This window comes from Pectinophora gossypiella, chromosome 15, assembly GCF_024362695.1.
Source record: "Pectinophora gossypiella chromosome 15, ilPecGoss1.1, whole genome shotgun sequence".
NCBI classification, from domain to species: domain Eukaryota; kingdom Metazoa; phylum Arthropoda; class Insecta; order Lepidoptera; family Gelechiidae; genus Pectinophora; species Pectinophora gossypiella.
Genome location: NC_065418.1, coordinates 1,565,695 through 1,587,482, shown reverse-complemented (window position 1 = coordinate 1,587,482; position 21,788 = coordinate 1,565,695). Strand labels below are relative to the sequence as shown.

Here is a 21,788-nt window from a genome sequence, read left to right as displayed (position 1 = left end):
ATAAATATTATGGTGCAGGATCGAGGTGGCGGGTGTGCTGAAGCAGATGCGGATAGAGAACATCAAACACAAGTACGAGGCGGAGGAGCAGGCTGCGCATCAGCATTTCAAGGTAGGACTGCTTATACTATACTGTTTTTGCCATTAACTACTTGGGCGGACAAATGGGGAGCGCTAAAAGCTCTCACCCGGTACAAAATTAAGACAACAGGCCTGATGCCCAGTTGGGCGCGAACCTCAGATATATTTGACCCTAGTGTCTCGAGTAGTTCCATATCCGATTAGCGCTGAATGAGGAAATCAACCACGCCGGCGGGGTCGGTATCGAGCTCCGGAAGTGTTGCCGCGAGTTGATTGCCTCGTCGTCAGGATCGTATATCCTCCTAAGACCGAGATTACTTTTTTCGAGAGTCCTTCGATTATACAATCATCCTCCTGTCCTTATCCATCCTATAGGTGTGGTCGACACAACATGTATTCCTCTTCCATCCATCTCTGTCAGTCGTCATCTCAGTACTCACACCTTCCACACACATATCCTTCTTTACACAATCCATCCACACTTTACTGGGTTGTCCCTAGGGAATGCAATCCCGATCTCGCGAGATCTCGTCTAATTTTCCGGGATAAATCCCCAAGGACTGGCCCAGGATGGCCACCGTAGACGTGGTAGACCCCGGAAACGATGGCGCGATGATCTCGACGGTTATCGAAAAGACTGGATAGAGCTCGCACAGAACCGGGATACTTGGAAAGACCTTTGGGGACCTATGGGGGAGGCCTTTGCCCAGCAGTGGGATCACAGAGGCTAGTATTAATAATAAAAATAAATCCAATGAACCCGAAGCAGAATATGATGAGATCCCGTTCGAGGTTGATGGGATTTGGCGAATCTCCTTGAGTTATACTTTTTGTTTTGATTATGCTGATTTCCAAAGAAAACTCATTATTTAGATAGTAATATTGAAGAATAAGGGTTTTTATTTTCTTTAAAAAATATTATGTTTTAATTAACCTCACTATCACAAATAGTTTTCATCGTTTTCAGCCACACAAACTTTAATTTTTTTTATGCCGAGGTTTTTCTTGCAGCTTCTTTTCCCCGGCTATACAGGTTGTGAGAAGCTACAGTAGTTTTAGGCGGTTGAGACGTTCGTTATGTAAAAATTGACATTGACAACAAAGTGTAATTATGTTACCTACTGAATAAAGATATTTTTGAATTTGAAATTATGGACTAGACGAGATCCCGAAAATTTCAGGATCTCGTGGGATTGATATTCCAATCCAATCCCACGGGATCTCGAATTTGCGATCTCGAGTCGAGATTGCATTCCTTAGTCGTCCCCTACTCTATATCCTTCCATATTCATACTCATAACTTTTCCTCCTTATATACCTTTCATCCCTCATTACATGCTCATACAATGTTAACCTTCGATTATACAATACAATATCTTATTGTATTAACGAAACATACAATACAGAAATACAATTAGGGTTCAATCACAGGTGGATAGCACTTCTGTCTATCTGATAAGTTCTGGATGCGATATCTGACATTTATCAGCAAGTTATCAACAGGTTCTGATTGCATTTAATATAACATTGCTACGGCGTAGCGCGTAGCTACGCTATGCTAGTACCGTCAGCAACAAAAGTTATCTATGGGAAAAATACGTAAAATATTGTATGTAAGTATATTATTTTTTTCTGTTTGTTTTATAACTTGTTTAACTAGAGCAATGCACCTATATTTATTGCAATTATAAAATATTTGTAAATAATTCAAAAATACATTTTGTGAATTCTATTTCTATTCTCAAAAAATGCTTTTTTACTTTCGTCTTTTGCTAAAAAGTTCTATGTAATGTTTTTGAAATATCAATAATCCGATAGAATTAAGTTGACAGCACACGTCAAGCGGGTTGCATACTAGCTTAAAAAATAAAGTAGTTTAAAAAATAACAGTTGTCAATCATCGGTCCCTTTCCTTTTCGGTGGATAAGAAAATGACGGGTATAACTTAAAATAAAATTAGGAGGTGTCTGCAGGAATCGGGGCCGATATCAAATTGTAATAATGATATGTATATATTTTTGTTGCTGACGGTATCAATAGTGAATTATTTTCACGTGTGTATATTTGTTACTTTCTGCTTTAAAGCGAAGGAGGGGGCTGCAGGTAAGTGCTTTGCTGAATTATTTTTATTATTTGGGACAACAACAGCATAATTAGTTATAAATTACAGTCTCGAAATTACAAGCTATCCACCTAAAAATCATAACTGTGGGCATCTAGGTGTTGGCGATGCGATGAATGATACAGCTGGACAATGTTCTTGACAGTACTTTTATTAATTTTTATATTATAAAGTTTTAACACACGATACACGTTACGCAGATTCTAGATTCTAGAAGAAGGCCAGTATTGCCATACTTAAAATATGAAATATAATTTTGTTGGGGATGCCAACAATAACAAAATGAGAGCAGCAGCGTTACAATTACAACATTATTAGAGATTTATGCACAAGATAAAAAAACTTTATTGTATTTAATTTTAATAATGTAATTGAATATGTTCATGGCCATCTTTAAGTTTTTGGAGATCCTTAACATTCCTATACACCCACTAGTTCTGTTGTGTAGGGGGGTTAAAAATGCCACATCGAAATTTTTTGACATTTGTTTGCATTGCGCACTTACTTTTATATGCGCAAATGTCAGTGTCAGAAAGTGTCTTAGTAAGTCTTTTCTCGTGTGGGTTGAGAGGTGGATTGCCAGCCTCATCAACCCTGGTGTCAGGGTCACTGTTGAGCCGCCAAAGGCCCCTGACATTGACTCATGTAACGACTACTTATTTACATCAGTAAGTAGTAACCGGGACCAACGGCTTTACGTGCCTTCCGAAGCACGGAATTATTAAGTTATTCTTATATACTATTAGACAGAACGACTAGTTCATACAATCATTAATTGTAGTTAGTGATTATATTTCAATAACACACATTTTAGAAAGGTCATTTCATGAAATCTTTCGTGTACGTAAGGTCGATGACCTATCAAATCAGCCCTGGCGACAGGGTTATCATTGAGCGGTCAAAGACTAAAGAAATTAAAGACAAATGAAGATATTGTATAATATTAGAATCTCTCTCTTTATTTAAGAGATGCGCTCTTGTCGGTGGAGTAATCGCCATTACTCCATAGATAGGGCGTGTAGAACGGTGGTTGCCCCAATCGCCTTCCGTTCCGCAGTACACCGACCAATTTCTCAATCGGTGATGTTCTAGCTAGAGCCCTACCAGAATCCATTTCCTCGGCCTCCAACCAGTACTGATACCGCTGCTGCCCGGCATAATATTAGAATACAGTCCATTAATTGTAATGCCATTTTGATTTTACACTCACCAACCATGAATTATAAACGTTTTTTAACTTTTTTTTATCATATCATCATAGAAGTGGCGCCCTCATCAATTTTAAATCAAATACTCAATCCCTCACGTAAGCCGCACACTACTTAACTCGTTAACGTTACAACCACGTTAACGTAACTGAACGTAGCATTCACGTAGCACTAGCAAACCTGTCTCTCGTTGTAGTTCCTGAGTCTGCCGCTAGATGGCACTAGGTGTCTCGTTTTCTATCGGAGCGAAGTGTAACACGTGGAGATTTTTTAATTTATTTATAGCTGGTATTTATACAAAAATACAATACAAAAACTCTTTATTGCATTTAAATCACATTAAAAATACATTAAAGACAATTAATTAAAGAAAAAAAGTAAAGTAAGTCAATTAGAGACATATCATGCGATTTGACATTTAAAAAGGAACTATTTACGTTTCTGGTTAACAACACCTATTCAGTTGACGATTTTTTTGTCCTGAAATGACTTAATGTTTTATACTTTGACTTTTATATTATTCTGACAATTATTAATAATAAATTTATATCTTTAATAATATAAAAAATATAATAGGGCATGCATAATTAGTAGATAATTCTAATGTTTAATTCGTTTATAATATTAATGTTTAATTAATGCATATTAGATAAATGTATAGATAGACTTGTGCTGAGTGAGGCCCTTTTATCTCAGGACGTCCACCACCACCTTATGATCATTTCGACAAACATCCGTCTTGCTTTTTTGTAATTGTTTTAGTGGAAATATGATGATATGATGTTGTTGTCTTTTTTTCGTGTGTGGCGTCCTTTTATAATAAACTATTTCTATTCTATTCTATAGATAAACTCACGCCTGTAATCCCTAATGGGGTAGACAGAGATAGTTCCAAAGCCCGTTGATAACGATGATGCACGATGGTGTTCATTGATGAATGAATAGTGAAGTGTTCTGATCTAGTTCTTATTAAATATTAACTACTTATTGTTACACAAAATATCTTGAATTTAGTATATAATTTAAATTGTTTTTTTTTTTTTATAAAATAATGATGTTCAACTAAACTTAATGTTAATAATGTATGATAGATAAATAATAACAGTATGATAAATACAAATAAATATATGAATATATGAAATATGAATATGATGGTGAAAGCTAATCACTTCATCGACCTTGAATATAACAACATAAATCCTCGAATATATCCCAATGAGGGCCTTCCTAGGCTACGTTCCCCAAAAATAATATAGATGGCGCTGTACAGATTTAACGTGATAATTACCTATTTTCTCATTACTCGGGTACATAATTATTCAAAAATACAATGTAATGGCAGAAGCATATATAAAAACAATTGACGACTGATATTTGGATCATGGATCATTGAGAAGCTCGGTGGCGCAACGGTAAACGCGCTCGGTCTGCGATTGTTGAAGTTAAGCAACTTTCGCAAAGGCCGGACATAATAGGTGCCGATGAAAAAAAATCATCTCGAGCTCCTCCGTGCGTCGGAAGGGACGTTAAGCCGTCAGTCCCGGCTGCATTAAATTAGCAGTCGTTAATAACCACCATGTGCCCACCATGTGTCGTATCGGGAGGTGAAGGTTTTGGCGGGAAGAAGAGAGGAATGGCGGTTACTCCACCGACAAGAGCGCAGCTCTTAAATAGAGAGAGAGAATAACCACCAATCCGCACTGGGCCCGCGTGGTGGTTTAAGGCCCGATCTCCCTATCCATCCATAGAGAAGGCCCGTGCCCCAGCAGTGGGGACGTTAATGGGCTGATGATGATGATGATGATTTGGATCATATTATGTGTAGAATTATGTTGCTACCTATATTGCTTCTCTTTACTTTGATCAGAATAGTAATGGGAGGAAGATGTGCTGTGCCTGGGTGTAATAACAAGGGCCATCATGTATAGCCGAAAACAAAGATAAAAGATGCATATGTCTGTTATCCGTGAAATTAGAAGGTTATACGAAGGAAAATCTGTACAGCGCCATCTATATTGTTTTTGAGGAACGAAGCCTGGAAAGTCCCTTATTAAATTAACAAAACTATAATTTATTTGTTTTTGCTCGCCAACAAACTGTTTTGCAGTTTGGCGAAACACATTTTTTGTAAAACTGCAGTGTATCTTTTTGAATAAGTAAATAAATAATCATCATCATCATCATCAGCCGTACGACGCCCACTGCTGGGCATAGGCCTCCCCCAAGGATCTCCACGACGATCGGTCCTGCGCTGCCCGCGGCTTTCACCAGATCGTCGCTCCACCTTGTAGCGCGCCTAAATAACTAATACAAAAAAAAAAAACAATTGTTACGACCGGTTTCGAACATCGGTAGTAGTTTTTTAATAATTATTATTGTGGAAATATCTGTCCCTTTCCTTTTCAGCGGATAAGAAAATGACAAGTATAGCTTATTTTAAAATTAGTCGGCCTGTACTGCGGTGAAGGCAAACATCGTGATGAAACCCACATTCCCGAGAAATGCCTTTTTGGAGGTATGTGACCTAACCTGTATTGGGCTGGTTTTCCTTTCGCGGGTTGGAAGGTGAGACAGGCAGTCGCTTCTGTAAAAAACCGGACCTGTCAAATCTTCAGGTTAGGTTAGGTTAGGTTAGTGAGGAAACCCACATTCCCGAGAAATGCATTTTCGGAGGTATGTGACCTAACCTGTATTGGGCTGGTTTTCCTTTCGCGGGTTGGAAGGTGAGACAGGCTCTCGCTTCTGTAAAAAACCGGACCTGTCAAATCTTCAGGTTAGGTAAGCGGACCCTGTGAAAAACGGGATAATGCTAGGGAGATGATGGTAGCGTGTACAAGAATCAATCCCATTATTTTAATTAACTATTTAATTATTATACAATAATGTGAAATCACGATTTAAAAACTTATCTTCAAGGGCATTGTTTTGTATTTTGAGCGTTTCTATGTTGGTCATCGCTGCCAAAGGCTATTTTTATACGAGGTAAATAACATAGAAACCTAATTACCCGCTTCATAAAATGTCCATTGTCCTCAAAATGTTACATAGACGAGCGAGCATGTAACAACACTATAATCTTTATTTAAACATCTTATGCAAAAGATCTCTTAGCTATAAGTTAACTGTAAGTATTTTAAAACATAGGACATTAACATAAACAGCCTATATACGTCCCACTGCTGGGCACAGGCCTCCCCTCAATCAACCGGAAATCAAAATTTTATATATATTAAATAGGCTGATCACCTGATTATCCAAAAAGTAAGATGATCCGTGCTTCGGAAGGCACGTTACGCCGTTGGTCCCGGTTACTACTTACAGATGTAAGTAAGTAGTTATTACATGAGCTATGTCAGGGGTCTTTGGCGGCTCAATAATAACCCTGACACCAGGGTTGATGAGGTTGGTAATTCACCTCACAACCCACACGATAGAAGAAGAGAAGAGAAAACATACCTAGTAACTTTAAGCGAACTCCACTCCCACAGACAAACCGAGGAATTGGTTTTGTGGGGTTTTTATTGTACCAACATTTCACTTACTTAATAGCAGATATAGATACCGAAGATTAGTTAAGATCAGTTTGAATGAGGGACTTTCTAGGCTACGTTCCCAAAAAAAAAATAAGATGAACAGTGCAGTTGTACAGTTGTTGTTGTTGTGTTGTTGTTGTCGGTGTTGTACAGTTTTAATATGAAAATTACCTCTTTTCTCATTGAATGGGTACATAATTATTCAAAAATACAATGTAACTGGCAGACCCTTCTGCCCAAGAACCTCCGCATCACAAAAATCACTATGTGATCCGTAGTTTAATTAAGACAATGCAGGAGTTCGGAGGGTACGTTAAGCAGTCGGTCTATTTACTTAAGTAAGTATCCCAACAAAAATGTTTTCATGTAAAATGTGGCCAAGACGAGATCATATCGATTACAATACATTGTTTTAAGTTTACGCGATTATTATCATAATTAAAGCACATAATAACGGGTTCTTACCGCGTTTAAATGGGGATATGAGACTCCCGATATTTCGACACTGTTGCAAGTGCCATGATCACGGGATGACTGAAACTGACTGACGGTAAGAACCCGTTATTATGTGCTTCGATTACAATATCAAAAATTTATCAGATCTCATGTAGAGCCAAGCTTCTAACACTACGCGGGCTAACTATAATACAAACCCAATGATTATAGACTCTCGCCTTAAATATCGCTTTCGCAATTCTATATTATCATTCATCCGCTCTACGTGTCAAACAAACCAATCCTTATTCACTCAGTAAGAAAATGTGTAAAAACTAAATAGACGGTTTCTCGAATACCCTATACGCTAGGACGAATGCGAGCGGCCAGCATGCTATTACTCGACCACCCCACCCACCCCACCTATTGATAATAAGAAAAGGTGTTTAAAATAAGTAAAACTATTAATAATAATGAGGTTTTTCTTGCAGCTTCTTTTCCCCGGCTATATAGGTTTTCATTAATTTTTTATGTTTCGAACTGCCTACCGCGTTTGATTTTCCAACTTTGTTTATCCTTTGTTTTTTTCCAATTTCTTTTCTTGACTTGGTAGTACACTAAAAAATTTGCATGCCTATGTTATCGCCAAATATGCCATATTTGTCCAATAAATGATTTGATTTGAACTCGTTATAATCTGGGAGTCTTCTAGGCTACAGTGAATAGGCAGTTTGCTGGGTAAGCATGATCCACCTTAGACCACATTGTCACTTACCATCAGGTGAGATTGTGGTCAAACGCGAGCCTAATTTTATAAAAAAAAAAACAGTTTGTGAGAAGCTGCAGTAGTTTTAGGCGGCTGCAAAGGCACATGAAACGGTGCCACATCGAGCCCTCATGCTGGGAGGCGCAAGCAAGCCAGCGCCCGGAGTGGAGACGCCTTGTTCAACAAAAGGTGTCTGACTTCGAAAAAGAAAGAAGGTCAGATCTGGATAGAAAACGTGATGATCTGAAAGCCCGACCACCTGCGGCAATCACCTATAATTACGTAGGGGGGGTGCTGACGTGTCCAAAATGTGGGCGCACGTTTTCACATAAAATTGGCTATACGAGCCATCACAGAGCACACCAGAGAGCAGACTTACCAAGCTCTTGAATGGCAACCGTCAATGAATCCACCAGCTGCTGTCGCTGTAGTCGAAATCGACTGTGAAGCATCATCATCATTTAGGCGGCTGCGACGTGCATTATGTAAAAAATGACGATTCAAAGTGTAACTATGTTACTTACTTACGATAATTTTTCGGGATAAATCCCGAAGCATAATATGACGAGATCCCATTCGAGATTGACGGGATTGGGCGAAACTCCTTGAGTTATACTTTTTGTCTTGGTTATGCTGATTTAAAGAAAAAAACTTTATTATTAGTATTGAAGTAATATTGAAGAATAAAGGTTTTTGTTTTCTTTCAAAACATATTTTGTTTTAATTAACCTCACTATCACAAATAAGCAGTTTTCATCGTTTTCAGCCATCCTAAATTTCCATTTTATATGAATTTGACGAGATCCCGAAAATTTCGGGATTTCGCGGGATTGATAATTCCAGTCCCGCGGGATCTCGAATTTGCGATCTCGAATTGGGATTGCATTCCTTACTTGCGTGTTTCACCGTTTGATACGCAGTAACAATATCCAAAAATAACTTTTATCAATGTTTATCATTTCCCGTTATCGTTTGTTGTTTACGCTGAAGTTTCCTCTTACTGACAATTTGCAGGGTGTTTTGAATAAAGATTTCATTGTATCATCAAAATATAAAGTGTCCACTTACTACTACTATCGTGTGGGTTGTGAGGTGAATTACCAACCTCATCAACCCTGGTGTCAGGGTTATTATTCAGCCACCAAAGGCCCCTGACATGGCTCATGTAACGACTACTTACTTACATCAGTAAGTAGTAACCGGGACTAACGGCTTAACACATAACGGCCTTCCGAAGCACGGATCATTTTTCTTGCGGACAATCAGGTGATCCAGTAATGTCCTAACCAAACTAGGTATCATAAAGTGATTTTTGTGATATGTCCCCACCGGAATTTGAACCCGGGACCTCCGGATCGTGAGCCCAATGCTCAAACCACTGAACCACGGCGGCCGTCTATAATGGTTTACTGTATGTTTTGTTTTCTAGTTTCTGGCAGTTGGAAGAATATCGTTTTTTTTTATAAGTGACTTATTGTAGATTTGCCGCAGATGGCATTACTGGGCCGGACAATCATCATCATCAGCCCATTAACGTCCCCACTGCTGGGGCACGGGCCTTCCCTATGGATGGATAGGGAGATCGGGCCTTAAACCATCACGCGGGCCTAGTGCGGATTGATGGTTATTAACGACTGCTAATGCAGCCGGGACCAACGGCTTAACGTGCCTTCCGAAGCACGGAAGAGCTCGAGATGAATTTTTTTTTTTGGTCACCCATCCTATGACCGGCCTTTGCGAAAGTTGCTTTACTTCAACAATCGCAGGCTGAGCGCGTTAACCGCTGCGCCACCGAGCTCCTCATCGGGCCGGACAATACGTAGTTTTATTCCTTAGTGTATGGCACTGGCTAGTAGGTACCTTAATTTATTCGGCAGTTTTCAATTGCCCCCTTTCCATAACATATACAAACATCTTCCTGTATATATCGTACCGTCTGCGTAGGGGGAGATCGGCAATCACCATTTTCATCGGCGATACAACGAAATAGATACCTAATGTTGGGTTTTCCTAGACACTTATTAATGTATGTACACTATGGAACACGATGTTCGTGCGTCACCCAATAGCGTCCACATAATATCAGCGTCGTGGTTCACGCCGCGACTTGTGCTGAGTGAGGCCCTTTTATCTCAGGACGTCCACCACCACCTTATGGTCATTTCGACTAACCGTCTTGCTTTTTTGTAATTGTTTTAGTGGAAATTTGATATGATGTTGTTGTCTTTTTTTTTGTGTGTGGCGTCCTTTCATAATAAACTATTTCTACACTATAGTCCTGGATATTCACCGTCACAGATCACGACCTACGGGGTATAATCAAACCAAATACACACATACATAAACTCACGCCTATTTCCCACCGGGGTAAGCAGAGACTATAGCTAAACAAAACCAAAAAAAAAACAAAGACCGAAATAAATCAAATATACTTTATTGCACAGAACTAAATTTCAACAATTAGACATGTGGGGTATGAGTGTGTGTAGGTGTTTGAGGTGTAAGAGAGTAAGGTGATGGTAAGATAAAGGAGAAGGAATGAGACGGAATTGAAAGACAGAGAAACAGGATATGCGAGGTACAGGTGTACGAGAAGGAGGGAAGATACGAGCGAAGACGGAAGGAACTGAATATAGCGGAAGTGTGAGAGGTAAGGAGTGAAAGGGACGGGAGATTAGAAAAGATGGCGAAAGTGTGTGCGCGTGGTACTAGAAATGTTTTTTTCTAAATTACTCAAAAGTAATATTTAAGTGCATTTTTGTTGTAAAACTTTAAAAAATAAACAGTGGGAATTGGGCTTGGATGTTTTTCTCCGCTCCCTCCCACAGACATAACACATGAATACAGTACGATTTGGGCGGATTTGCCTAATAATACGGCTGAAGTGAAGACCTTAACGGTTGTAGAGGCGGAGATGAGAGCCAGTGGTACGGTAATGTAGGACGGAAGGGGCAAGTCGCAGGGACTGTAACCTGAAACCTGACAGATGGCACCAGCAACTGTCAGTACTATACAGAGGCGGAGGACAGGAGTCCTAGTACGGCTTTGAAATAGACTACTCTGGGCCATACCACTCGCGTCAGAGTACTGCGGGACGGAAGGCAATAGGAAAAACACTGCCCTTTTTTAATTAACACTCTCAAGGACAGAACGTCTAATGACGTTCCGATTCCAATGTGTCATACTATCTATTCATCATCATCAACCCATAAACGTCCCCACTGCTGGGTCACGGGCCTTCCCTATGGATGGATAGGCAGATCGGGCCTTAAACCACCACGCGGGCCCAGTGCGGATTGGTGGTTATTAACGACTGCTAATGCAGCCGGGACCAACAGCTTAACGTGCCTTCCGAAGCACGGAGGAGCTCGAGATGAAAACTTTTTTTTGTGGTCACCCATCCTATGACCTGCCTTTGCGAAAGTTGCTTAACTTCAACAATCGCAGACCGAGCGCGTTTACCGCTGCGCCACCGAGCTACTCAACAACTACTATCTATTATGAACCATCAATATACCATGGTCTCTGCCCGTGAAAGGGTTTAGATGGGTTTGCTCTTGATCCCATTCTTCCACGAGGTAAAGAAGGGGTCGACGGTGGAGCGAGCTTACCCAGAAGATGCCTGATCACCGGTGACTTAAAGGACTCCAGGTTACAAGATGCAGGAAACACCGACGCCGGCAGCTCATTCCGTTCCTTGTAGCCCTATTTTTCCCTGAAAAAGTAGCATGGAGAATGTTACACCGTTGTCGTTAAGAGCCATTTTAACCCCCGACTAGGGTGTTTGACGTGTCTGTGTAAATGTGTATGTGTCTGTCTGTGGCATCGTAGCTCCCATACGGATGATCCGATTTTAATGCGGTTTTTTTTTGTTTGAAAGGTATATCAGTCGAGAGTGTTCAGGTGTTCAAGGTCATCAGGTTGTTTGTTAGGTGTGATAGGAATGTTACACGCTCAGTTTGCTTGCAAGCATATGTGGGATAAGTTATTTTTTGTTTTTTTTTTTATAGGGTTTAACATTTTAAACCTTTTGTCATAATAATTGAGTACTATTTTTGGTCGGGGGTTTTTAAATATTTTTTTTAATTAGTGATGATGGACTACCGACTTGTTTCTCAGACGGGTAGCGCCGGTTCAAACCTCGGTATTGGACTAACCTCAATAAGTTGTTAATTTATCTTAAGTGAAGTTTTAACACAAACACAGTTGACTCGACTTACCCTACCACGTTGTTCTAGTAGTCAGGAGTCTAGTAGTTGTGTCGGCGATCGCCGTTTCGCTGCCCTGGGGTGTAAGAGATTACTCTACTCGATATTTATTGTCTTCTATTCTGGACCGGAGTCGCTATCCGAGATGTACAGCCTTCAATATGCTGTTATTTAGTATTGAGTTCTTTACTCTGCCACTTACAGCGAACAATAAAAATAATGAGGATGGAGTTGGATAGCTCTAGCCACGGAGCTCGGTGGCGCAGCGGTTAATGCGCTCGGTCTGCGATTGTTGAAGTTAAGCAACTTTCGCAAAGGCCGGTCATAGGATGGGTGACAACAAAAACGCTGTCACCCGTTGTCCCGGCTGCATTACCAGTCGTTAATAACGATCAATCCGGACTGGGCCCGCGTGGTGGTATAAGGCCCGATCTCCCTATCCATCCATAGGGAAGGCCCGTGCCCCAGCAGTGGGGACGTTAATGGGTTGATGATGAGCCACGGAATAGAAGAAATGGATTGGAATGGCCCTAACGCGCATTTTGTATTGGACAACTCAACTCCACTGTCTTTTACTACTCCTGCAAACAGATAACTACGACAGCTCTACTGCTTCTTAAATTTCATAGCCACTATATCGGCCATGTATATTTTATGTGATAGGCTTTATACAAAAGTATTTTTTTTATCTTTCCTGTGATAAGGAGGGATCTCTTTGTATGATAGTGGATATTCGATTTTTTGCCGTGCAGGTTATAATGCACAAGACGACATTTTAATATACTATCGTGGAGCTTCATGTGTTGTAAAGTTTGCGGATGAGTGGAGTGCAAAGTTGAAATATTAACTACTTGGTCAGGCTAACTACATGGAGCGCGTTTCGTTCTCACTTCTGTTCGTTGGCCCTTCCAACCTCTTTCTTCTTTTCCGTGGGTCTAACTGTGTACAGTATTTGTAATGTCTTATGTATGTCTTACATACATACATAAACTCACGCCTATTACCCACCGGGGTAAGCAGATACTCAGAAATCAGAATCATTTATTCAACGTAATTATCATGGATAAACTTGTTGAAGGTCAATGTAACATTTTTGAATTAACGTCATTTCGCAAGGTGTTATGGCTGAGGAGAAGAAATGACAAGAAACTGCAACAGCAACACATCTTTTAAAAACCAATACATTACAAGTTATTTAATAACTAGAGGAACACATACAATACCAGACATTTTTATCATTGAGGTAGTCATTAATCTTATAAGCTTTTTTACATAAAGTAAGCTTCACATGAGCTTTAAATTTACTTTCTGAAAAATTTAAAATATTATCTGGTATTTTATTGTAAAAACTATGGGATTGATTGTCATGGTAGCAATACGACTACTTTAAAGACCATCGCAAACCGACTAGATCTTATATTGATTGACCTTGGGGGTCAAAAGGCCACATTGAGGCAATTCCTCTAAGCGGCCATTTTAACCCGCCTTGTCGCACAACTTGATAGCAGAATGAATACTTACATAGCGGTTTGTGTAGTTTGTGTTTGTACATGCACGAAAATTACTAACATACAGGGTGTTAGTGACATCGTAACGAATACTCAGGGGGATTATTCAGACCATGATTCTGAGTGAATATCAAGTGAAATTTTCCGTCGCAAAATTCATGATTTGTTTTTAGTTTTTTTTTTTAATAATTTTCAAATCTATACTTCTGCGATGAAAAATTCCACTTGATATTAACTCAGAGTAATCAGCTGAATTATCCCTCTCAGTATTCGTTACGATGTCACTTATACCCCGTACAAGTACATTACGGTAGCCATACAAGTAGGTATGGGTGTTAGTGACACCGTAACGATTACTGAGGGGGATGATTCAGACCATGATTCTGAGTTGATCTCAAGTGGAATTTCCTGTCGGAAAATTCGCGAAAATGTCAGTGTTTTTTTAATTATTTTCCGTTTCATACTTTTGCGACGGAAAATTCCACTTGATATCATCTCAGAATCATGGTCTGAATCGTCCCTCAAAGTTTTCGTTACGACGTCACTAACACCCTGTATACATAGCTTCAAATTTGCTCATCTGAAGCTTACTTTATGTAAAAAAAAATATTATAAGATTAATGGCTAGCTTAACGATAAAAAATGTCTAGTATTGAATGTGTTCCTCTAGTTATTAAATAACTTGTAATGTATCATTGGTCTTTAAACGGCCTCCGTGGTCCAGTGGTTCGAGCGTTGGGCTCACGATCCGGAGGTCCCGGGTTCGATTCCCGGTGGGGACATATCACAAAAAAAATACTTTGTGGTCCCTAGTTTGGTTAGGACATAACAGGCTGATCACCAGATTGTCCGAAAGTAAGATGATCCGCGCTTCGGAAGGCACGTTAAGCCGTTGGTCCCGGTTACTACTTACTGGTGTAAGTTAGTAGTCGTTACATGAGCCATGTCAGGGGCCTTTGGCGGCTCAATAGTAACCCTGACACCAGTGTTGATGGGGTTGGTAATCCACACGATAGAAGAAGATTGGTCTTTAAAAGATGTGTTGCTGTTGCAGTTTCTTGTCATTTCTTCTCCTCGCCCATAACACCTTGCGAAATGACGTAAATTTAAAAATGTTACATTGACCTTCAACAAGTTTATCCATGATGATTAGAGTTGTATAAATGATTCTGATTACTAAGAGTTCTGCGTCGTTCTTATAAAAAATAACACATAACATCGCATCACGTCTGTATCCCCGAAGTGGTAGGCAGAAGTCCATAGTGCAAGTTGTGCCTAATGCTATTAACCGGGCACAAATACTGGAGACCACGTGATATCAATATCACGTGAAAAATAATAAATTAACAACTTCAATTTCGATTAAATTGTACGCATTCAAACATAAAAATAAAATAAATAAGCCTTTTATTTCGGTTGCCAAACTCCCTTAAATTAGCCGAGTGCGCGGGCGACGTTTATGAAAGGCATGTTGCGCTGGCGCAGCGCTCGACCGGACGTGACGTCACAGCTTCATGAATGGCCGCCGTGTCGATGACATGCGACTCATTGTACGCCATATACGTACTTAGCATTGTATATAAGTAATTATATCGATACGAAATACTTTTGCTCATTTATTATTATTCTTATAATGGAATCTCCATGGAAAACTTACCGTAACATAAGTTCACGGCTATATTCCAATTGGGATATACAGAGGTCACGGTCACGGTCACGAATACTAATATGTATACACTTTGCAACCATGTCACATTAACTTTTTTGACAAATTAAACCGTAAGTCTCATTAAATGTCAAATATGATAGTGCGACAGGGTTCTAAAGTGGGTACATGATATCACTCATGACTGTACATCCATCATAAGATGAACTAAGTATCCACGTGTTACCGAGCTTTCTGTTAGACCGCTTACCATCATCTGTAACATTATCCCGTTTTTCACAGGGTCCGCTTACCTAACCTAAAGATTCTGTCCGGATCAGATCAGTGGTCAGGATTTTTACAGAAGCGACTGCCTGTCTGACCTTCCAACCCGCGAAGGGAAAACCAGCCCAATACAGGTTAAGTCCCATACCTAATATGCATTTCTCGGGAACGTGGGTTTTGCGATGTTTTTCGGCTAACTATATTTAAAATAAAATTAAATAGTGTGTAAAAGAATCAGCACTAATATGGTATTATCTTTTAAAAGACGCACGCGCACGAACGTCCATTCAATAGTTAAATGATCTCCACACCACAATGTGGTTAGTGTACTTTCGACATATAAATTAATCTAAGTTTCACACGTTATATGGATGTGAAACCAACTTTTCTATCGAATAAATTTGTGCGAAATGTATAATTAAAATACTTATGAATGCTTAAGCTGGTTGAGGTTATTTTCTACATACATACATAAACTCACGCCTATTTCCCACCGGGGTGAGCAGAGACTATAGAAGTCCATATGTTTCGATCCTGACATACATCTCTTGCTTCCTCCACATTCATCAATCGCTTCATACACGCACGTCGGTTCAGAGTAGATCATACTAAACCTTTTCCAAGGACATCTCCAATTTGGTCAATGTAGGTCCTTCTAGGCCATCAAGAGGTTATTTTCTACTTTCCTACAAACCGTAGAACTGCAAACTACATTTTTTTTTCTTCTCTGGTTCTGGTGGCTCTGTTTTTCCTCCTGGATTTTTTATCCTATGAAGAAGAAGACCTAACCTGGAACCTGACAGAGGGCAGCAGTAACTGTCAGTACTATTCAGGCGGAGGACAGGAGTCCTAGTATGTACTTTGTAATAGACTACTCTGGGCGCCATACCACCACCTTATGATCATTTCGACAAACATCCGTCTTGCTTTTTTGTTATTGTATAGTGTAAATTTGATATGATGTTGTTGTCTTGCTCTTGTGTGTAGCGCCCTTTTATAATAAACTATTTCTGTGCTATTCTATAAATTAATTTAAACAAATCGAGGTTTTGTTTAAGAAAATCACATTTTAATGTGATTTTTAATAAAGTGCTTATGTGCTTACAAGAGACGTTTTGGAAGCACGATTTCCTACCGTACCTTCACCAGTGCATGTGCAATATATTATGCAAGATTTAGCGAGAGCCGCACTTTCATAATCAAGGTAGCAGTGCTACTGAGCTAGTCAACATACCTACATACAGAGGTATAAAATATTTTTTCTTATTCTTCTTCTATCAAAAGAAAGAAAGAAACATTTATCATAAAGGGACACCACAGTAACAGATAAAAAACAAAACACGGAATAAAACAACTTACACAAGAGAGTACAAATAAATAGACAGTAAACATTAAGGCAAATTGTAATTTTGTCTATGGACTGGTCAACAATGCTGGTGGTGTCCTTTATAAAAGGGCCTCACTCAGCATAAGCCGCGCGAGCCACGACGCTGGTATTATGCGGACCCAGGTAGGTGAGGCACGGAAACCGTGTCTCCCACAAATACAACATCGACTATGAATACATCTTATAATATTTACTAAAATTTAAACTATGAAAAGTAAGTAGATTACAAAAACATATATTAAAACCATATATCGCCACAACACACATAACACACACAACATAACATATATAAATATTCTCTTTTGTTTTTTTTCCTGTTTGTGCAATAAAGTATTTGTTATGTTATGTTATGTCATATCGTGTGGTTTGTGAGATGGATTACCAACCTCATCAACCCTGGTGACAGGGTTGTTATTGAGCCGCCAAACGTCCCTGACATGGCTCATGTAACGACTGCTAACTTACATCAGTAAGTAGTAACCGGCACCGCGATCATCTTTCGGACATTCAGGTGATCAGCCTGTAATGATCTAACCAATTAGGGATCATCATCAGCCGTACGACGCCCACTGCTGGGCATAGGCCTCCCCCAAGGATCTCCACGATGTTCAGTCCTGCGCTGCCCGCATCCAGCGGCTTCCCGCGACCTTCACCAGATCGTCGGTCCACCTTGTAGCGGGCCTACCCACTGAGCGTCGTCCGACACGTGGTCGCCATTCCAGAACCCTTCCGCCCCATCGGCCATCGTTTCTCCTCGCTATGTGTCCTGCCCACTGCCACTTCAGCTTTGCAAATCTCCGAGCTAATTAATTAGGGATCACTACATGTTTTTTATGATATACCGGGATTCGATAGTACATAAAGTACTATAACTATTGTTACAAGTACTATTGTTACTTACTGGGAAGTCTCGTCAACGAACTTTGTTATGTTTTTATGAATAAACATTTTTTTTTTATAAAGACAATATATAATGTCACTTACGTATGAATTAAGTAACAATGAGTACGACGTTTGACCGCTTTATTGATGACGTCACAGGACAGTATTTTCTTGCAAACTGCAAAGAAAACTTTCGTTATGACGCGTCGAAAAAGTATCTTATTGGACAAGTAGCCCATCATAAAGTAGGTACGTAACAATCTTGTTACGTACCTACTTTATGATGGGCATGTTATAGAGAGATCTCTATAACATGTTTATAATTTGAAATATCAGCTAATTTAAAATATATTGAGCTAAAATATACATCACATAAACAGTCTATATACTTCCCACTGCTGGACACAGGCTGGAGGCAGGCCGATTGGAGTATGCTCCATACAACCGGAGCGTGTATGGAGCATACTCCAATCGGCCCAGTGCGTAATTAAATAGTAACTAATATTAAATAGAACGACCGAACGAACGTGGGGTAAAAAAAGGTTTGTCACAAAAAAGCAATATTTGTCACAAGGTTTGTCACAAATTTAACATAAGCGCATATAAAAATAAGTGCGCAATGCAAACAAGCTGAATTTCTTCGATTTGGCCTTTTTAACTCCAGTTTCAGTACAATTAGGTAACGCTTATATTTCAAGAAAGAAACAATTTTCCAATAGTCTCAATGCGTGGTAAGGATTAGATCTGTCAAAATACTTAAGCTAGTGTTCTGATGTTCATTACGTTACGTTACGATATATTCAAATTCAAAATTCAAAAATATCTTTATTCAATAGGTAACATAGTTACACTTTGAATCGTCAATTTTTACATAACGAACGTCTCATCCGCCTAAAACTACTGCAGCTTCTCACAAACTGTATAGCCGGGGAAAAGAAGCTGCAAGAAAAACCTCGGCAGAGGGCCCTAACGTTCTTTAAAAAAATATATTGTTATACAATTATGTATCATAGTGATGTATCAGTAGAGATTAGATCGATTCTTTTCTACCTAACACTAATATCGTAAACGTATAGGCATCTAACATCCTACTATCCCTTGTATGTAGTTTAAAAGAATATGTTCCTGTTATCTGCTTATTTTTCAAAATTTTGACATTAACATAACATAGCGTCTCCACCCATGTATCGCTGATGGGGTTGGCGGTGGTACAGCATATGCACCCACTCCTCGCCAGCTATGTTAAAATCCCACGTGACATCTATGATCCAAATATGAATTCAACCCTCTCTCTCTTTATTTAAGAGCTGCGCTCTTGTCGGTGGAGTAATCGCCTCCATTTCATTACTCCATAGATAGGGCGTGTAGAACGGTGGTTGCCCCAATCGCCTTCCGTTCCGCAGTACACCGACCAATTTCTCAATCGGTGATGTTCTAGCTAGAGTCCTACAGGAATGCATTTCCTTAATTCCTTATGCATTTGAAGTAGCGGCGCCTACTCGCTATGTCACAAGATCGTTAAGAACCTAAGTAGAATTTACAGGTTAGCCCGTCCCAGTGAGCTACCCACTACGTTCTGCTAATCCTGCCGCTGTTTGGTCGGGGACTGCTTATTTTTATATTCGCAGCTAACCATCGTATCTGATGGCCGTTCCACTATCCGCCACCTGTGGACCCCGTAGATGGCTTACAGCTCAGCCTACTACAGAATTCAACCCTACTCCACTCCAATCTCACTAGTCATCCCGTGATAATTATTTATTTTTACGACTAATAGCCGGGAACCCCCCTACCCCCACCCCGGTTTACCCCGGTGGGAAATAGGCGTGAGTTTATGTATGTGTATGTATATAATAATATGCTTGCCAATTATACATGCGTACACAGCATATACCGTAAATGAATACAAACTATATAAATATTAAACTATATATATTTTTTTACAAACAATTTAAACAAAATATAAATGCAAGTACATTTTACCGCTTATGGGGACAACCAAAGTGATTTAACACTTTATTTTTGAAAAAAGAAGGAGAATTGTTGAAAATATCGATGTCTGAAAATTTAGCACTAACTTCTCGCACACCCTGGCTTCTTCTATCGTGTGGGCCCCTGACATGGCTCGTGTAACGACTACTTACTTACATCATTAAGTAGTGACCGGGACCCACGGTTTAACGTGCCCTCCGAAGCTCGGAATCAACTTATTTTCTCAGACAATCAGATGATTCAAGCCTGTAAAGTCCTTACCAAACAAAGGACAGTCTCACAAAGTGATTTCGACAATGTCCCCATCGGAAATCGAACCCGGACCTCCAGATCGTGAGCCTAACGCTCTAACCACTAGACCACGGAGGCTGTTAAGAGGAATATACTCATATTGAATTATAAATATAACAAATCGAGATTCAAGCTGAAAGAATACATAATGTTGGGTGTATCGAGGTCGTTGACCTTTGGGGCGTTGAACCTATTTGGGGGCAGGGTACTGATGTACTCAGCACCTACTTTGTACCACGCAAATTAAGGGGTCATATCAATGATCTTTGTAATTATTTTAAGGGTACCGAACGCATGGCCAATAAGGGACATTTCCCAAAAAATAAACATAGATGGCTCTGTACAGTCATGAGCAATATAATGTACCCACTTTAGTACTCTGTCGCACTAACATATTTGACATTTAGTGAGACTTACAGTTCAATTTGACAAAAAAGTTAACGTGACATGGTTACCAAAGTGTATACATATTAAAGCTCGTGATACAGAGTTGTCTTCGTTTAATCCTCTAATTTTATGGATAACAGACGTATACATCTTTTATCTTTGTTTTCGGATATAAATGACGACCCTTTTTATTACACCCAGGCACAATTACATCTTCCACACATTATTCATCATCACCAGCCCATTATCGTCCCCACTGCTGGGGCACGGGCCTTCCCTATGGATGGATAGGGAGATCGGGCCTTAAACCACCACGCGGGCCCAGCGCGGATTGGTGGTTATTAACGACTGCTAATGCAGCCGGGACCAACGGCTTAACGTGCCTTTCAAAGCACGGAGGAGCTCGAGGTGAAAAGCCTTTGCGATAGTTGCTTAACTTCAACAATCGCAGACCGAGCGCGTTAACCGCTGCGCCACCGAGCTCAAATTCTGATCAAAATAAAGAGAAGCAATATAGGTAGCAACATAATTCTATACATTATGCGATCCAAATATCAAGTAACGATTATTTTTATATATGCTTCTGCCTTAACGTTGTATTTTTGAATAATTACGTGCCCGAGTTATGAGAAAATAGGTAATTATCACGTGAAATTTGTCCAACGGCATCTATATTATTTTTGGGGAACGTAGCATGGAGAGTCTTTCATTAAATGTTTATTGTTCTGGGTGACTAGCAATAGAGCAGTGTAATTATTTTAATTTATTTATTTATTTATTTATTTTTTATTTATTTATTTGGTCAACCAACGGCAAGTACACTGATACATGAGTTTGCAGTTAATACGTATAAAAAAAAAAAAACTAAGCGCCTCGCCACTTACAGGTGGACACAACATGCACTAATACTTTAGGTACTTAATTACAAAAATTAAATTAGAGCTAGAAAAAGTAACAACTTCAATGATTAAAAAGTATCTGTTATCGATAAAACAGTCTTTTTGATTCGAGGAACAGATGTAAAGAAGATATCTATTTTATCTGCATACAATTCGTAA

At 39.6% G+C, this 21,788-nt stretch overlaps 1 protein-coding gene across 1 annotated transcript in view; it reads left to right on the top strand.

Annotated features, from left to right (window-relative positions):
• The window catches only part of LOC126373197 (breast cancer metastasis-suppressor 1-like protein), a 91,158-nt gene that overhangs the window by 3,054 nt on the left and 66,316 nt on the right, over positions 1–21,788 (top strand). Inside the window, exon 3 of the mRNA XM_050019245.1 lies at positions 19–112. Coding sequence (XP_049875202.1) covers positions 19–112 — 94 coding nt within the window. The remainder of the gene's footprint in view (positions 1–18; positions 113–21,788) is intronic.